Source organism: Hypomesus nipponensis, chromosome 1, assembly GCF_054491055.1.
Source record: "Hypomesus nipponensis isolate SF chromosome 1, ASM5449105v1, whole genome shotgun sequence".
NCBI classification, from domain to species: domain Eukaryota; kingdom Metazoa; phylum Chordata; class Actinopteri; order Osmeriformes; family Osmeridae; genus Hypomesus; species Hypomesus nipponensis.
The window spans coordinates 2,012,125-2,026,120 of NC_140361.1; the positions used below are offsets into that span (position 1 = coordinate 2,012,125).

At 43.9% G+C, this 13,996-nt stretch overlaps 2 protein-coding genes across 2 annotated transcripts in view; one reads left to right on the top strand and one right to left on the bottom strand.

Moving 5' to 3' along the window:
* The window catches only part of glrbb (glycine receptor, beta b), a 68,723-nt gene that overhangs the window by 12,203 nt on the left and 42,524 nt on the right, over positions 1–13,996 (top strand). The window lies entirely within an intron of this gene.
* Positions 3,528–13,996, bottom strand: part of pdgfc (platelet derived growth factor c) — a 30,707-nt gene continuing 20,238 nt past the window's right edge. The window contains exons 3-6 of the mRNA XM_084697237.1: positions 10,300–10,480; positions 5,445–5,652; positions 5,007–5,224; positions 3,528–4,766 (exon numbers count right to left, since the gene is read on the bottom strand). Coding sequence (XP_084553363.1) covers positions 4,653–4,766; positions 5,007–5,224; positions 5,445–5,652; positions 10,300–10,480 — 721 coding nt within the window. The 3' untranslated portion in view covers positions 3,528–4,652. The remainder of the gene's footprint in view (positions 4,767–5,006; positions 5,225–5,444; positions 5,653–10,299; positions 10,481–13,996) is intronic.

The window sequence follows — 13,996 nt, forward strand, 5'->3', positions numbered from 1 at the left end:
GGACCCACGGCCATATGGAGCTCACATCTGTCACCTGGGAGCTCGTGGCCACTCGGTCTGCTGTCGCTGCACCCTCCTCCTTTAAGAGGCAGAAGGAGAGGAGGGGGAGGCCTGATGGGTGGGGGTGGGGAGGCCTGATGGGTGGGGGTGGGGTGGGGTGGGGGGGGGGGGCTGGGACGCCGCGAGGAGTCATGGATACTCAAGGCTCTAACTCACACATGTGCAGTCTAGTATAGTGAATAGTAGTGAATAACTGCAACAGCAATTGGTAGAAAAAATACACGTTTTAAACAGTATTGTAGCTACCTGTATTCTATGGCATTGGTAGGAAAGTAGAGGGCTGAGACGCGATACTTTAAAAAGGCATGTTGCTACTTTACAAAGACCTACAGTTTATTATTTTCAAAAGACTGCTTCTGTAACAGGTCTTTGTGCTTAGGGTTTTGTCCATCCATCAATATAATTTCATATTTTATGCTTGAAACAGCTGGCCTCTCTAGTTTCTGTCCGTCAAAATTTAGATCTGGAGATCGATAAGACTATGGCTAAATGGGTCTAATTATTTGAAGTGCACTAACGGCACATCCGTGCACTTATAGCACTGAAAACTAACCCGACAAAGCAGGATTCTGCTACTTTTGACCTTGCACGTTATTAATAATGCATTTGCCTCGTGGCCTGTGGGTTAGACCAGATGAGTCACGACATCGGCTGTTAGCATCATGTCAGAGTGCATTAGGCTCGGAAACACCATAGGTAGAGTAGCCTAGGTGATAACCTTGCAACATTCTGTACTTTGGCGGCACCGGTTTTGATGAAGCTTGCAACGTGACACGCAACCGCCGATGCAGCCGTGTTTAAAAGATGTTTGGCGGTAGAAATGACAACTCTGATAAATTACCGTAGGGCCTACTACAACCAGAATGGGAGACATCTGTCTAACATTTTAACCTATACTTAACATGAGGGTCTCGCAAGCGCTCCTTGGCAAACAATTTACTGACCTAGTGATTAATACCAGTCAGAGACATTGCTTTTCCCAGTAACGCTGCCTGTTCCCGAAAACCACAGCACGAGAACACTATAATTATCAAAACATAACATGGCCTCTCCATCCATACTAAGGACCAACATGGCCTCTCCATCCATACTAAGGACCAATTAGGAACTCTGGAGAAGTCATCTGGAGACGAATACTCCCACAGTAATGACGTCCTACTCTCCGGTCACTCACTGGTCCCTTAGACGGAGTGTTATGGATGATCCCGCAACGCAATCGATAGCAGGCACTCGTAGGCAGTCGTTTGCTACTGTGCCGTAAGGAGGATGAAGTGGTTGCGAGGATGTGGGAGGGTGATGTTAGTAGGGAGGGTTTTGTTTTTACTACTGTGGTGTAAAGCAGACGTGTGCCAGAGTGATTGTTGATGCTGTACAATCTAAAAATGTAGCCAAGGGCTTTCAAAGGGTTTCTGGAATAACGGGTTGGTTCTGTCGCTTAGTATAAAACTGAAAGTTTAACCAATTCCTGCATAGTTAAACTAGAATTTAGTTGAATTAGACCAATACTTCAATGCTGTGCTTGTGCGTAAGCTAGTTTTGAAGGCCTTGAAGACAGACTGGAAGCACACAACAGTGGTACCTCAGTGGTGAGGGAACTATAACTACCCCTTCATCGAAAGCCCTTTCCCGGATGACTCACCCCTTTATTCACTAGACAACACTCAACACACAAAACAGACCGTAAAACCCGTGGAAAAGCTACTGTATACCTGCTGAAGACGGCAGTCGCCCACATCTTGCCTTCGCAAGAATATGAGTCAGAGCGCGTCTTCAGAAGGAGCTTTGGAACAGTTGGAGGTGAATGTGAACCAGCCAAGGACACGGCCATCAGGTGGGACAGTGAGGGAAGGAAAAGGTCACATCTGTTAGTTTGGCAGAAGTTCAGTGTTTCTCAGTTCAGTGTTTCTCAGTTCAGTGTTTCTCAGTTCAGTGTTTCCCTGGTGTCTATCCATGCGGCCAGCGCTGCCGTCAACACGCCAAGTTAATCAATTGTGTAATTTAAAAGAGGAAGAGTTTAGGAAGAGGAAGAGTTTAGGAAGAGGAAGAGTTTAGGAAGAGGAAGAGTTTAGGAAGAGGAAGAGTTTAGGAAGAGGAAGAGTTTAGGAAGAGGAAGATGCACAGTTAAGCTGCTTACACTCCACACAGACCCAAACATGTTTTTGGCACATGTTGGGAAATCCAGTCATAGATCTCACTCCTGCATATATATTGAACATTTTAAATTTGAGCAAAAACAAATTCATGAATCCCATGCAACACCATTAATGTCATTTGTTTGCAATCTGATGAATGGACTTTGAAAAGCAACCATGTTAAAACAACGTATCGTCTGCAGCTTGACAGGTGAAATGGAACATGTTTTATACAGTAGGGCCCTGTGAGTCAGGGGGAAATGGGATGAAGAGTGCGGGTGGAGACGGTAAATACTGCAGCCTGACCGACACACACATACACACACACACACACGCTGTTTCATGTCTTGTGCCAGCACAGAGAGATTCTCTAGGAACTGGGAGAGAAAGATGTAGAAAAAGGTGGAGAGAGGGAGTCTGTTTAATATGATAAAAATCACCCTGGGACCCAGAGGGTTTCTGCAGTAGCATCTGGCGTCACAACGGACGCCTGCCAGCATGGACATTAGATCAGAGTAATTGGCATGGACAGCCATCTAAGATGGACAAATGAGAAGCTCTCTCCAGATGACCTCACAGCGGAGAGAAGACAGTGTGTCTCGGTATGTTACACTGTGCTGATCCACTGTAGGACCTCAGGGTGGGGTGGAAACAGAAGTTCAATGCTTCGAGGACAAATGTTACCGTGATATTTTATTTAACTGGTTTTTGATGATGAATTAGTTTGGGTGATTACATTAGAGAGAGCGAGACGGAGAGAAGAGAAAGGCTGAGGGGGGAAAGAAAACGTTGGAGGGAGGGAGGGAGCAGGCATGCTAAGAGGTTTTCTTGGTCAAATAAAAATTTCTGAGCCTGGTGGGACATAAAAATCCAGGTGATTTTGATGTACTAACATCTCTGGGAGATTTTTCTTTTTTCTTCTTCTAAGCATACCAATACCCCAAATGATCCTTTTTACCTCATGTGTACCTAAAGAAATATGACTGAGGCATGCTGACCTCTGACCTCTTGGCACTGCATTATGGGAAACCCATTTTTTGTGATACACACATAAAACATACATTTTATACTGTGCTGTATGTATACAGTACACAAACAATCCTGTGCCCTGTAGCAATTTTGAAGATGATTGGTAATGAGGTATACATTGGAATCCAAGAAACTGCTTCTGTCAGTGAAACTCTGTCATTGAAAAAGCAAAGTTTATAAACTGTGTGGATAAAACCGTTTCTTGTGACTCATTTATTGAGGATATGGGTCTAGTAAAAAAAAAAAAAAAAAAAAAAAAAAAAAGAATAATTAAATTTCTCTAAGGTGTAAATTATAGCGTAAAACTCTAGTAATACACTGTTGTGTTTATTTCTTGTCTAAAGTACAATAAAATACATACAATTATAAAAAAAGTATTGTTAAATAACTTTGGTATTGAGACGATGACCACACACACTTGTCATGGTGTGTAGGTACATTTTTTTTTAAAGAAATACCATGAGAATTCACACTACAAATGACTGAATAACTACACGTTTAGCATACTGTAAAGAAACACATTTGGGACTTTTGGTGAACAAAATAAATACCTTAAATGCACAATTGTTCCACTCACTACTTAGGGTTATATGGATGGAGCTCTAAAGAAAATGCATTTGACACCACTGTTGAGACGTCTGACAACACCCTTTTGGTTTTAAGTGTGCAATTTTATCAACTCACTGAGTATCTTTGGTAAAAAAAAGTTTTTTAAAGATATAGTACAAAACATGAAGATTGATTTACACAATACAGTTGCATCATCAAGCTCAGCAGTGATTCACTACTTAATCTTTTTTTTCCATTTCTTTACTCCAAAAAATCTAATCGCTGGAAAATCTGGAGAGAGAGAAGTTGAGTATCACTGATAAAAGGACTTTCCTTTTTCTCCTTGATGTGATTAATAAATGTCCCAGAGGCAGCACACAAAGCCAGCACATTTACATACACAAAAGTACTCGATTCTTCCAAGACACAAGTGTGTCTCCAAAAGGTTTAAACAAGTCCTCCAAAAGGTTTAAACAAGTCCTCCAAAAGGTTTAAAAAAAAAAAAAAAAAGACACAAATGTCCTCCTAAACTAACAGCCAAATACAGTCCTTAGCACCTGTTCCCATGTCGGGGGAACCCACAAGCATCATCAAGACAAAAACTAAAAACAATAGGTCCAGTTCCAGTGCATTCAGTTTGTTTCATGTGTCTTTTAAAAAATGCACTTCAAATAAACTAAAGTTTCTCCACTACAGCCAAATCCACAAGTCTGTTTCACTCTCATCCAATTAGCAAAGACCACCGGGACAAGCCAGCCATCTTATTCGCTCCCAGTTGGGGTGGGTGGGGGGGATGAGATGTGGGCTGGGGGGGACGACGACGAGAGAATCCTTTCAAGTGGCTCGTGGGACGACTGTGGCTCAGATGCGCAGGTGTGCAGATCAGTCCCTGTCGTCTTTACACACACAGGCGCACTCCTCGTGGTGCTCCAGGGGCACATCGGTCATGGATTTCTGCAAACCTCGTCCTCCACTCCTGTGTTTCAGCAGGAGGACCTGCAGCACAGAGCAGCGGCAGAAGTTTCATTATACACCGGTGGGACATGCCCTGTCCCCTTTTTGAAAACGGCAAAATTGTTTCGATTTGCCATTTTGCCCCCTCTCCCCCCCCCCCCCAGACGTGTCACTGAGGAGTGAATTTCTCCACAACTTTGGGCAGACCTCAACAACTTTGGATGAAAAAAAAAAAGAAGCTACTTCTAAAACCAACCAGCTAGTTTCCACGACAACCCTTACCTCGTGGTACTTCCTGGTGACCCTGGCTGGGACGCACTGGCAGTCGTAGCAACGGTGAGAGCAGCAGGCACAGTTTCCCCCGCAGCGCCTCACCAGAAGACAGCTGGGCCAGAAGATGGCGTCTGTCCTCTTCAGCTCCTCGCGCAGGGAGACGGAGAAGTTCCGCGGCGTGCAGCTGTACAGCTTCACTTCCTCTCTGAGAAGGTTAAGGTCTACTCCTGGAACACAAAGTGCATCCAACAGACTGGTCGGAATTCAGTTGGTCCTCGTTTTGAGGATTACAGGTGGGGTTAAAACACTGACCCGTCAGTATGCTGCACCATAAATCTTGGATAATAAATTGGACAATAAATCTTGGATAATATAAGGGTTTGAAGAGCTCGACTTAACCAAAACTTACGTAAAAAGCTAAACAGACAGACTGACAGTTTGTCTCACCTCTGGGTTTCTTGTTGTGGATGAAGGACTTTCCCAGGATTTGCCAAGTGGGCTTGTACAGCTCTTCCATGTCCAGCTGCCAGCGTTCTGGCTCCAGGTATTTCATGACTTCCTCCACCGTGCCAAGGCCAGCCACGGCCTCAGAGAGGGCGTCTACGCTCTGGAGAGGCGGAGCAAGTGCCACCAGGACTTCCGGCTCCGAGATGCTCTGGACAAAGACAACCAGAGGGAGATCAAGTCAGGACTTCAACCTTTTAGGATTTTTCACCGGAGCTGCAATGCTCAAATCGTCCCATTTATGTAAAAAACAAACAAAAAGGAAACAAAGGGGATTCTTAGATGCTTCCTAACCAGGTGCAGATGGATGAACAAAGTCATATTCATTCAGAAACCACCATTGAGGAAACATTGGCACTATACCCCTACTACCCTCACAGCAGTATTTTGACACAGTAGACAAAAGACAAGTTTATAAACACCCAAGAAGAGAATCCTGCACCTTCCTAAGGGGAGCAGCCCAGCACTGCTTGTGCTCTGGGCATGTTCCCAAAGCTCAGAGAGGCAGCAGATTGATACCTGAGGATTTTATAATCCTCTCGACCTTCCTGGTCAGTGACACTCTGCTGAGCTTGTCCGACATGTCAGTTTGCTGGTCTCCGTGGCGATACCGGAATAATTCTCCTGTGACTGACAGGTCAAAAGCATTGCCATGACAACAGCAAGGAACACTGAACAGGAACAGCAGCAGTTGTTTGGATGAAACGACAGAACCTTCACAGATAAAAAGGAAATGTTTTAGGAAGGTGGTGATATCACTCCCACTGACGACCTCAACGAGGGAAATGTGACTGGCAACGATTTCATCGCCAGTAACAAAATGCCAATTGTTGTACAGTAGAGAATCCACAACAAAACATTGATGTAATGGCTGAATATTTGGGGTTAACAGTCATACTGTGTGGTTCTTATTACAGTAGGAAGGCCTGGCCTTGGCAGTAGGTAGGTGTGTGGAATGGAAACCATTAACAGCTTGTGAATGCGGACGGTGCTACCCTCTTCCAATTAACAGCCCTCTGTAGAGTATGGCTCAGATGCAGGAGCCAAGAAATCCTTCAGAGACAGATAAAAACTGTGGGAATAAAGCTTTGGTTTGCAGAAGAGAGCCTCCTGGAATATTAAGGAATTTGTGAACAAAGGGCTCAAAAGGAGGCCACCGTAACATTGGACTGGCATGAATTCTGAGAAATTGTAAAATCAGGTGTTATGAATGTGGTAGCTTTCATTACTTTCATTTGAAGTTAAAGCGCCAAGGGCCATTTTACTGTAGGCAGCCCTGGTTTCTGTTATATAGCTGAATGACTGAATGAAGCCATTATAAAAAATATGGACGTACAGGTATTCTCAGGCCTGGATGGAAATTATTTATAACGTGGCTCAAATTCTCTGAGGAAGATGTACCCTTTACATTTCATTCGTTTAGCAGACTCTTTTATTCCAGGCAACTTAAAAGTGGTGCATACAGAACGTACAGTGGGATGGTCAGGGATCAGAAGTGCAGGGTTCTAACAGTATTAAGGTGGTTGTAGCCAAGGAATGCTCTGTATTTTCACAAGGCACGATGCAAGAATAACATCTCAGCTAAACAATGCCACAAGTTGACATCACATCGAGAACCATGCTCTGAACACATCACGCTGTCAACGCCATCGATAAGTTGAACCTCTACCCGTGCTTACACTTCAAACCAATGTTGGCACTGGTTACATCAGAATATGAGGAAACATTGGAAGAATATCTGAAGCAGATAAAGAAATGAGTGAAAGGGTCAATTCATCTTTTTGATTGGACTTGTTTTCCTTGGTCAGAGTTATCAGAATTCAAAAGTCATCAACTCCTCCTTCAGACATACCAGAGCGATGACCTCTTCTCGCATAGCAACCCGGAAAATATTTGGCCTCATAACTGACTCACATCTTACCTTTTTTTTTTTTTTCTTCCCTAAGTTTGAAACCAAGTCTTTTATCTTAAACAACTTCATTGGGCAGGAATTAATCTCCAGAGGTATAAAACTCAAATACTGAATGGATTCCATTGTATTCCACGGTCTTACTAAAAGGTGTTTCAAATTGGTTGCAGACTGTGTCAATTTTTTATAAGGAAAATAGCTAAGCTGGTAGACAAGGGCTTGCAGACCGAGGATCCTGCCAGAAATGAGAGAGTGGACAATGTGTGGAGAGAGAAGAAAGGTTGACTGGATCAAAAATATCTCAAATATGTACAGTGGTGAACAATGTGTGTGTACGTGTGTACATTCACATGCTATACTGTACTGTATACATCACCAGTCAGGACATTTGATAGGAATGTACCAATCCAGAAAAGTATGAAATGTTAAGTTATATCAAAGTGTAAAATGTTGCCATAACTGATGACATTTACATTTAGTCATTTGATGAGAGTTGTCATGGTTAATTTATTTTTTAAAGCTGCAACGTTTGAGGATGATGACATAGCAGTGATGTGGGGCATCACATTAAACTCAGGAAAGATGTTTGGTCGAACTAATAAATAAAAAAACATTTATCTGTGATAACTTTACTTCTTTGTTGACTATTTAAATGTTAATCTTAAAGTAGAATCATGTTTTAATTCATAAGGCAAAAACCCAGGTTAGTGTAACAATATGGCTATGATGAGATGACTGCTTAAAAATACTATCTTCATAGACCTCTGAAACACAGTCTACAATTTCACACAGAACTGAAAACCACTTCCTCGCACGAGAAGAAGCTTAAACAACCTTTTTGAGTTCCGTATTTACACACTGCAATTGAGGTTGGTTTTAAAACCAGCTGTGCAGGCCTTTGATTGTCAGGAATACACCATGGCATTAAACCAGTCCACTTCATCTATGAACCAGTCTTTTTCATCCATCATCCCTCCATCTCTAGTGAACATCAAGGGTCTTCATGGGACTCTGTGGACAGCATGGGACCAAGACATGGACGGTCTTCTGTCCACTACAGGCAGACAGTTCAGGGACAGACTGGAGGGTCAGTATTTCACCCCAGGTCTTACATTTGAGAGACAATGACATATCAGTTCCTCTCTCGCTCTCTCTCGCTCGCTCTTATTCCACACCCGGTCATGTTTTAACAACCTCTTCGCCTTGGCCCTTCAGCTTTTCCAAAAACCCTTCCTGTGAATTACAGACCCGGTCTGATTTTTTTTTTTTCTTTTTTTCTCTTCCCCCATTTCCATGGAAGTGGTAAAGAGGAATTATTGCTTGTTTAAATATAAACTAAACTGCTGCCCTAACAGCCCCAGGTTCCAGTAGCGATGGTTTACCGCAAGGAAACAGTGCGCGGCTGTTCCAGGGTGCGTTTCCAGAGCCCTAGGGGCGCTGCAGGGGAGGTTGTGCCACAGTGGGGCCAAGCTACCCTTTCCTCTCATGGCTGCTTCAAAACGAACTCTCTCTTGGAACACTGCCGAAAATATGAATGACAAGCTGCTTTGTGCTTGTTTCATCTCAAAACAATAGTGTGTGTGTGTATGAGTTTCCTGTGTGCATGTTTATACGTAGGTCTGTCAGCCTGCCTGTCTTGATATAACAAGATGTATTTTCATATAAGCTATCATGCATCACCTTTCTTATGAAAAATATATACGACCCATGTCTTTGTTCAATAAAAAAAACAATGAAACTAATTTAGTTGAGATGGTGAGGTTGTGGTTTAGGCTTAAATGAGTGCAGCTGAAGGGTATCATATCAAAGACAAACTTGTCTACTAAAATAATTTCCGGAAGAGGATAGATTTCAGAAAATTACCTTCTGAATGCTATGTAAATGGAGATGGGAGAGTAGAGATGTGGAAAGCACCACAATAAAACAGATGTCAGTTCATGATATTATTCGATTGCCAAAATCTCAGTGCTCAGACGTTATCAAAGAAAACATTTTGTGTAAAAGCATAAGAAACTCACATGAAGCATCCCAGCTGAGGGAACAGGACAATACAGAGAAACAGTAAAGTCCTTTATACCTGTTCTTAAAAGTCAGGATGTACATTTGAGTTGATAAACACAAGGATTAAATGAGCTGCCAAGGTAGCAAACAACAGAAAAGAGGAAGACTGCAGCGATAATAAACTGAGTCTAAACTAATAAATAAATCTGAAAAAAAAAAAAAAAAAAAAGAAATCTTATTCTAGAAAAGGCCAACTGACAGACAGCCTGTCCCTGACTTCCCATCTGCATTTGTTCTTGTCAGAAACTGAGACTTTTACGCTGCGGGCTACCCCAGATTAATGAAGGGTACAGGTGTTTACTTAGAGCAAGGGAACAGGACTGCGACATGGCAGGTTAAAACACAGCTTTGGTTTGTCTCTGGGCTTCAGTAAGCTGGGAAGAATGGGGCTGATGTGTGTGTGTGTGTGTGTGTGTGTGTGTGTGTGTGTGTGTGTGTGTGTGTGGTCTCGGCAGAGGACAAAGACTGGCGAGGCGGGAGACAGGAGTGAAAGGATGTAGTGAGAGAAAGAAAGGAGATGATCCGGAGGGTGTGTGTGTGTGGAGGCCTTCGGAGGGGACTGCAACAGACTACTTTTTAACAGTGAGTCCTTGACTCTGTAAAGTCCGGCTTAATCCCCAACACCACCATGCCTCTCCAGCACGCTTACATCCATGAATCAACCTCATACACACTTTCCAACCGCCAAATCATCCTCCCAGCAGCTCATAAAGTAAATGCCACCAAATCAAAAAACTGGGGGAGATCAAAACCGTCGTAGGCAATCGACCAAATGCCACTTGTGATATTGATTGAGTGTTTGCTCTGAGACAGAAGATCTGAACTTACAACGGGGAGAAGGGAGTAACGAAGGCAGAATCCTGGTGAAGAGGGGAAGTACTCGTCGGAGGCGAAGCGTACTCTGATCTGGCTGCCTTTGGACGTGTGCGAGGCAGGGACCGTCTGAGAGCCACACCAGCGGCCCACAATCCTGCTCTCAGCCGGCTCCTCTATCTCCACAAAATCATACCTGATAAAGAAAGAGAATGAGAGAGAAGTTGAGTAAAAGCTTTTGACTCGATGCTGCATGTGGTTCCCTGAATCCAAAACCAGAGGGCTGAAAGTTGGCACTTGATCTGCCAAACTGTCTCTTCTAAACAGGCCACAATAACACTAGGTCAGCTATGAGTCCTTATCCACCTGTGATTCCGTCCTGCTGAGCCCCCCCCCCCCCCCCCAACATTACTTTATTTACTTTCCTTCCCTCCCCCCTCATCCATCCACCGCCAGCGCTCTGAGAAGGAGCTGTGCTAACGCTAGCGCTAAACGGTTTCTAACAGCGGTTCCTAATGCTCAGTGTCACGGCAGGGAGTTATAAGGCGACTCTATTATTTACAGCCAATACTAAATGAGAAACGGTGAGTGCTGCATCTGCATTGTGTTCAGCAACCTCAAGTGGGTTTCTAGTTAGTGATTTCGTTTGGCTTCCGTTAGTGATAATGGCCGCTGATGCAGACCTTGGGACAAGGCTATTAGGCTGACGCTAAATGCCAAGAACGCATTAGTCTTTTGTCAAGATTTATTTTTTAATTAAACACTGTGCTCATTAGTAATTACGGTGTTTAGCACAGTTAAGGCCTCAAATCAGCTTTTTGCCCACGCCCGAAAAACAAACTCCTGATAGATGTTTACAAAGTTGCACAACAAATTACTTCTGCATTTGTAAGCACTTAGCAAGGAACAACATTACTGGGTGAGGAACTTCAATGGGCTTCAAATAATGAAGAACAAATCTGGGTGGGTTTAGCATTTAGCATTTAGCAATTAGTTTAATATGTTGGTTGACCTTGATTGCTGCAGAGCCTATAGCCTACTGTAACAGGTGTGTGAAACCCACTCCTCAGGTATGTAGCATGCCACCCGCGTCAACGAATAGCTAGCTTTTCTTTGGCGTAGTTGGTAGTGGTCACACTTGGCAAGTCGGAGGTCGTGCGTTTGAGCCCAGTGAGTGGCAAAAGAGCTTTGTCGTGATGAAGCGTGGCTTCAGCTGTTACAACCCGTCACACTACTGTACTTTATTTCCAATTTCCGTTCTAGTAGGATACAGGCCAATGTTGACTTGTGTCGGAACGTGACTGAAACGGCTTGCATGCTTGAATCACATAAGATTTATATTGCTCTATTGAATTCCATAAGAGCCAAATAAACAGTGGGGTGGGAAAAATGGGCAAATATTTACTCGGTCTCCTCTTGGCTATACGACCATGTTCCACAACGCTTTGATTTTACAAGCCCAACATCGACCAACTTTAGCATTTCAAGGCAGTTCAGGCCTTGTTATTTCTATCTCTGTGTACCTACCCAACGGCCCCGGTGCGTTCAATAAAAGCTTCGCTCGAAGACTGGCTAAGCCTTGGAATAATCACCCAACTATTGTTGACAGGCAGATTTGCCCTTCATTCAGCGGTGTCAATACCGATATTTGGCTTCCGAGTACATGTTTACATTTTGAGAGCGTCTGGCTGTTACAGTCCGAAATGCTTTCAATAAAAACAAATCGCGGGGGCACAGGACCAAGACCAAAAAGGGATTTGTTCAGATGATAAATAAACGTTGAAAACATTTCCTGACAAGGTCGCCTTTGATTTGCCAAAGGTCTCGGGAGCAAAGGAGAGGAGATGGAAACGTATATGGCTGAGGGGAATGCTAAGTTTCAAACGGTTTATCATCTCAAACTGTAGGTCACAATAGTCTTAAACACCCCCTTTCATCAGTACATACCCATCGTTTTTGTGATCTTAGTGGGTATCAGTGGGTGATATTGATAAAATAAAGGAAATGGGTCTTGCATTCATCCTTCAGCTTTAGTTCAAGTAGAGGATCTGACAGAGGCAGATGGGACATTAATAATGTACACAAGCATGCTTGTGACACCATTCTGGGTGTCTCAACATCCCTTGTTTAAGGTTTACAGAATACCCTGACACACACCCACACAATCCCACAACCATTAGGAACAGACAAACTACAATAGCTCTGTTTAGTAACCAACACATTGTGGGTTTTCATCTAGACTCTGTCGACTGCCGGGTGAACAGCACACAGAACAAAGCTGAAAACACCCAGTGACTTTCCTGCACCGTGGATTACACGAGTTCCCATCTTCTTGTCAGATATGCTGAATATTAGATGACTATCTGAAGATTCCTCTCTTATCTTGTAGATGGCTACAAGGCTCTTGTAGCCATCTACAAGCTTCAGGCTCTCTACCAGCACAGAGCGATAACATTTCTCCTCCTCTTTTATTTGTTATATTTCAGGCTACTGCTGATTAGGAGGACTGGAATCGCTTCTTCTTGTTTGTCAGCCTGTATTGTGCTGTGGGGCTGTAGAAACGGTAACATAGCAACACTGTGCTGTGTGAATTAATGTATTCTCCAAATATGTTTTGTGTGGGATTCTCGTGAGGGAATAGTAGGCTACATGCGTTTTGCAATAAAGGTAGGACTGGCAGAACTGTGTGTTGGGATTTCATCAAATCAAAAACACTTTTTTTTTTTTTTTTTTACCTCAGCAGGAGAAATGGAAAAATGAGGGAGAGGTAGAGATGGCCACGACCGTGCAAACGGATGTTGTTACTGTCTCCCCTGAGTCCCTGGGACCACAACAAGTGCTGTCTTGTATGCAGGTAGTCTAGAATAAAGGCTGTCAATCATCACAAGACCCTCCTCCCCATATGGGGGTCATGACTGCACATTGACCCCATTCATCACAAAATCCAAGATGGAGAAGGGTAGGAGCCAGAGGGCTCAAATTACCGACACCCTCCCCCGAGGCAGACAGCTGACATAAGGATGAAGAGACTTGTGTTTACCCCCTCGCCCAACACCTCTTGTATCCTTCTCTATATTACCTTAAATCTATGTTCTGGGATTAGGATCTACAGTAAAGCCACATATCGCCTATGCACTTTGTAAAGCTCTCTCTTGGAGGTCGCTTTGGATGAAAGCGTCTGCTAAATGAATACATGTAAATGTATGGCATCTCTGGAGATCTGGCGGCGTCGTGTCTGCTAGCGTCCAGTAGGGGGCTCTCCAGGAATAACCAGCCACCGTGCCATCAACTCGTCAGCGGTCCTCCATACTAACCAAGCCAGCCGCGATGCACAGCCCCCAGCTTGGGGGAGTATGATGCAGGGCATAAATCGATCTCTTCAGCAGCGCTCAAACAAATTAATGGCAACAGAGACAAAGGCAATAACGGCAGAGAATCATTTTAAATCATGTGTGTGTGTGTGTGGGGGGGGGGGGCTGTGAGTGGTTACCAAACGAGAGGACCTCCATCTTCCGTCCAATCATGCAAGGGAAGGGGGGGGGGCGGGGGCGGGTTGGGGAAGAGGAGGGGGTCGTCCGACAAAATACGCGACCCCTGCCTATCGCCGTGGCAGCCTCAGAAAAACAAATCACAGCCTCATGCTTCTCAATATTCATCAGCTGCCACCACCGGGCAAAGGCAATTTCACAAATGGCCTCACTTTGACTCTAAA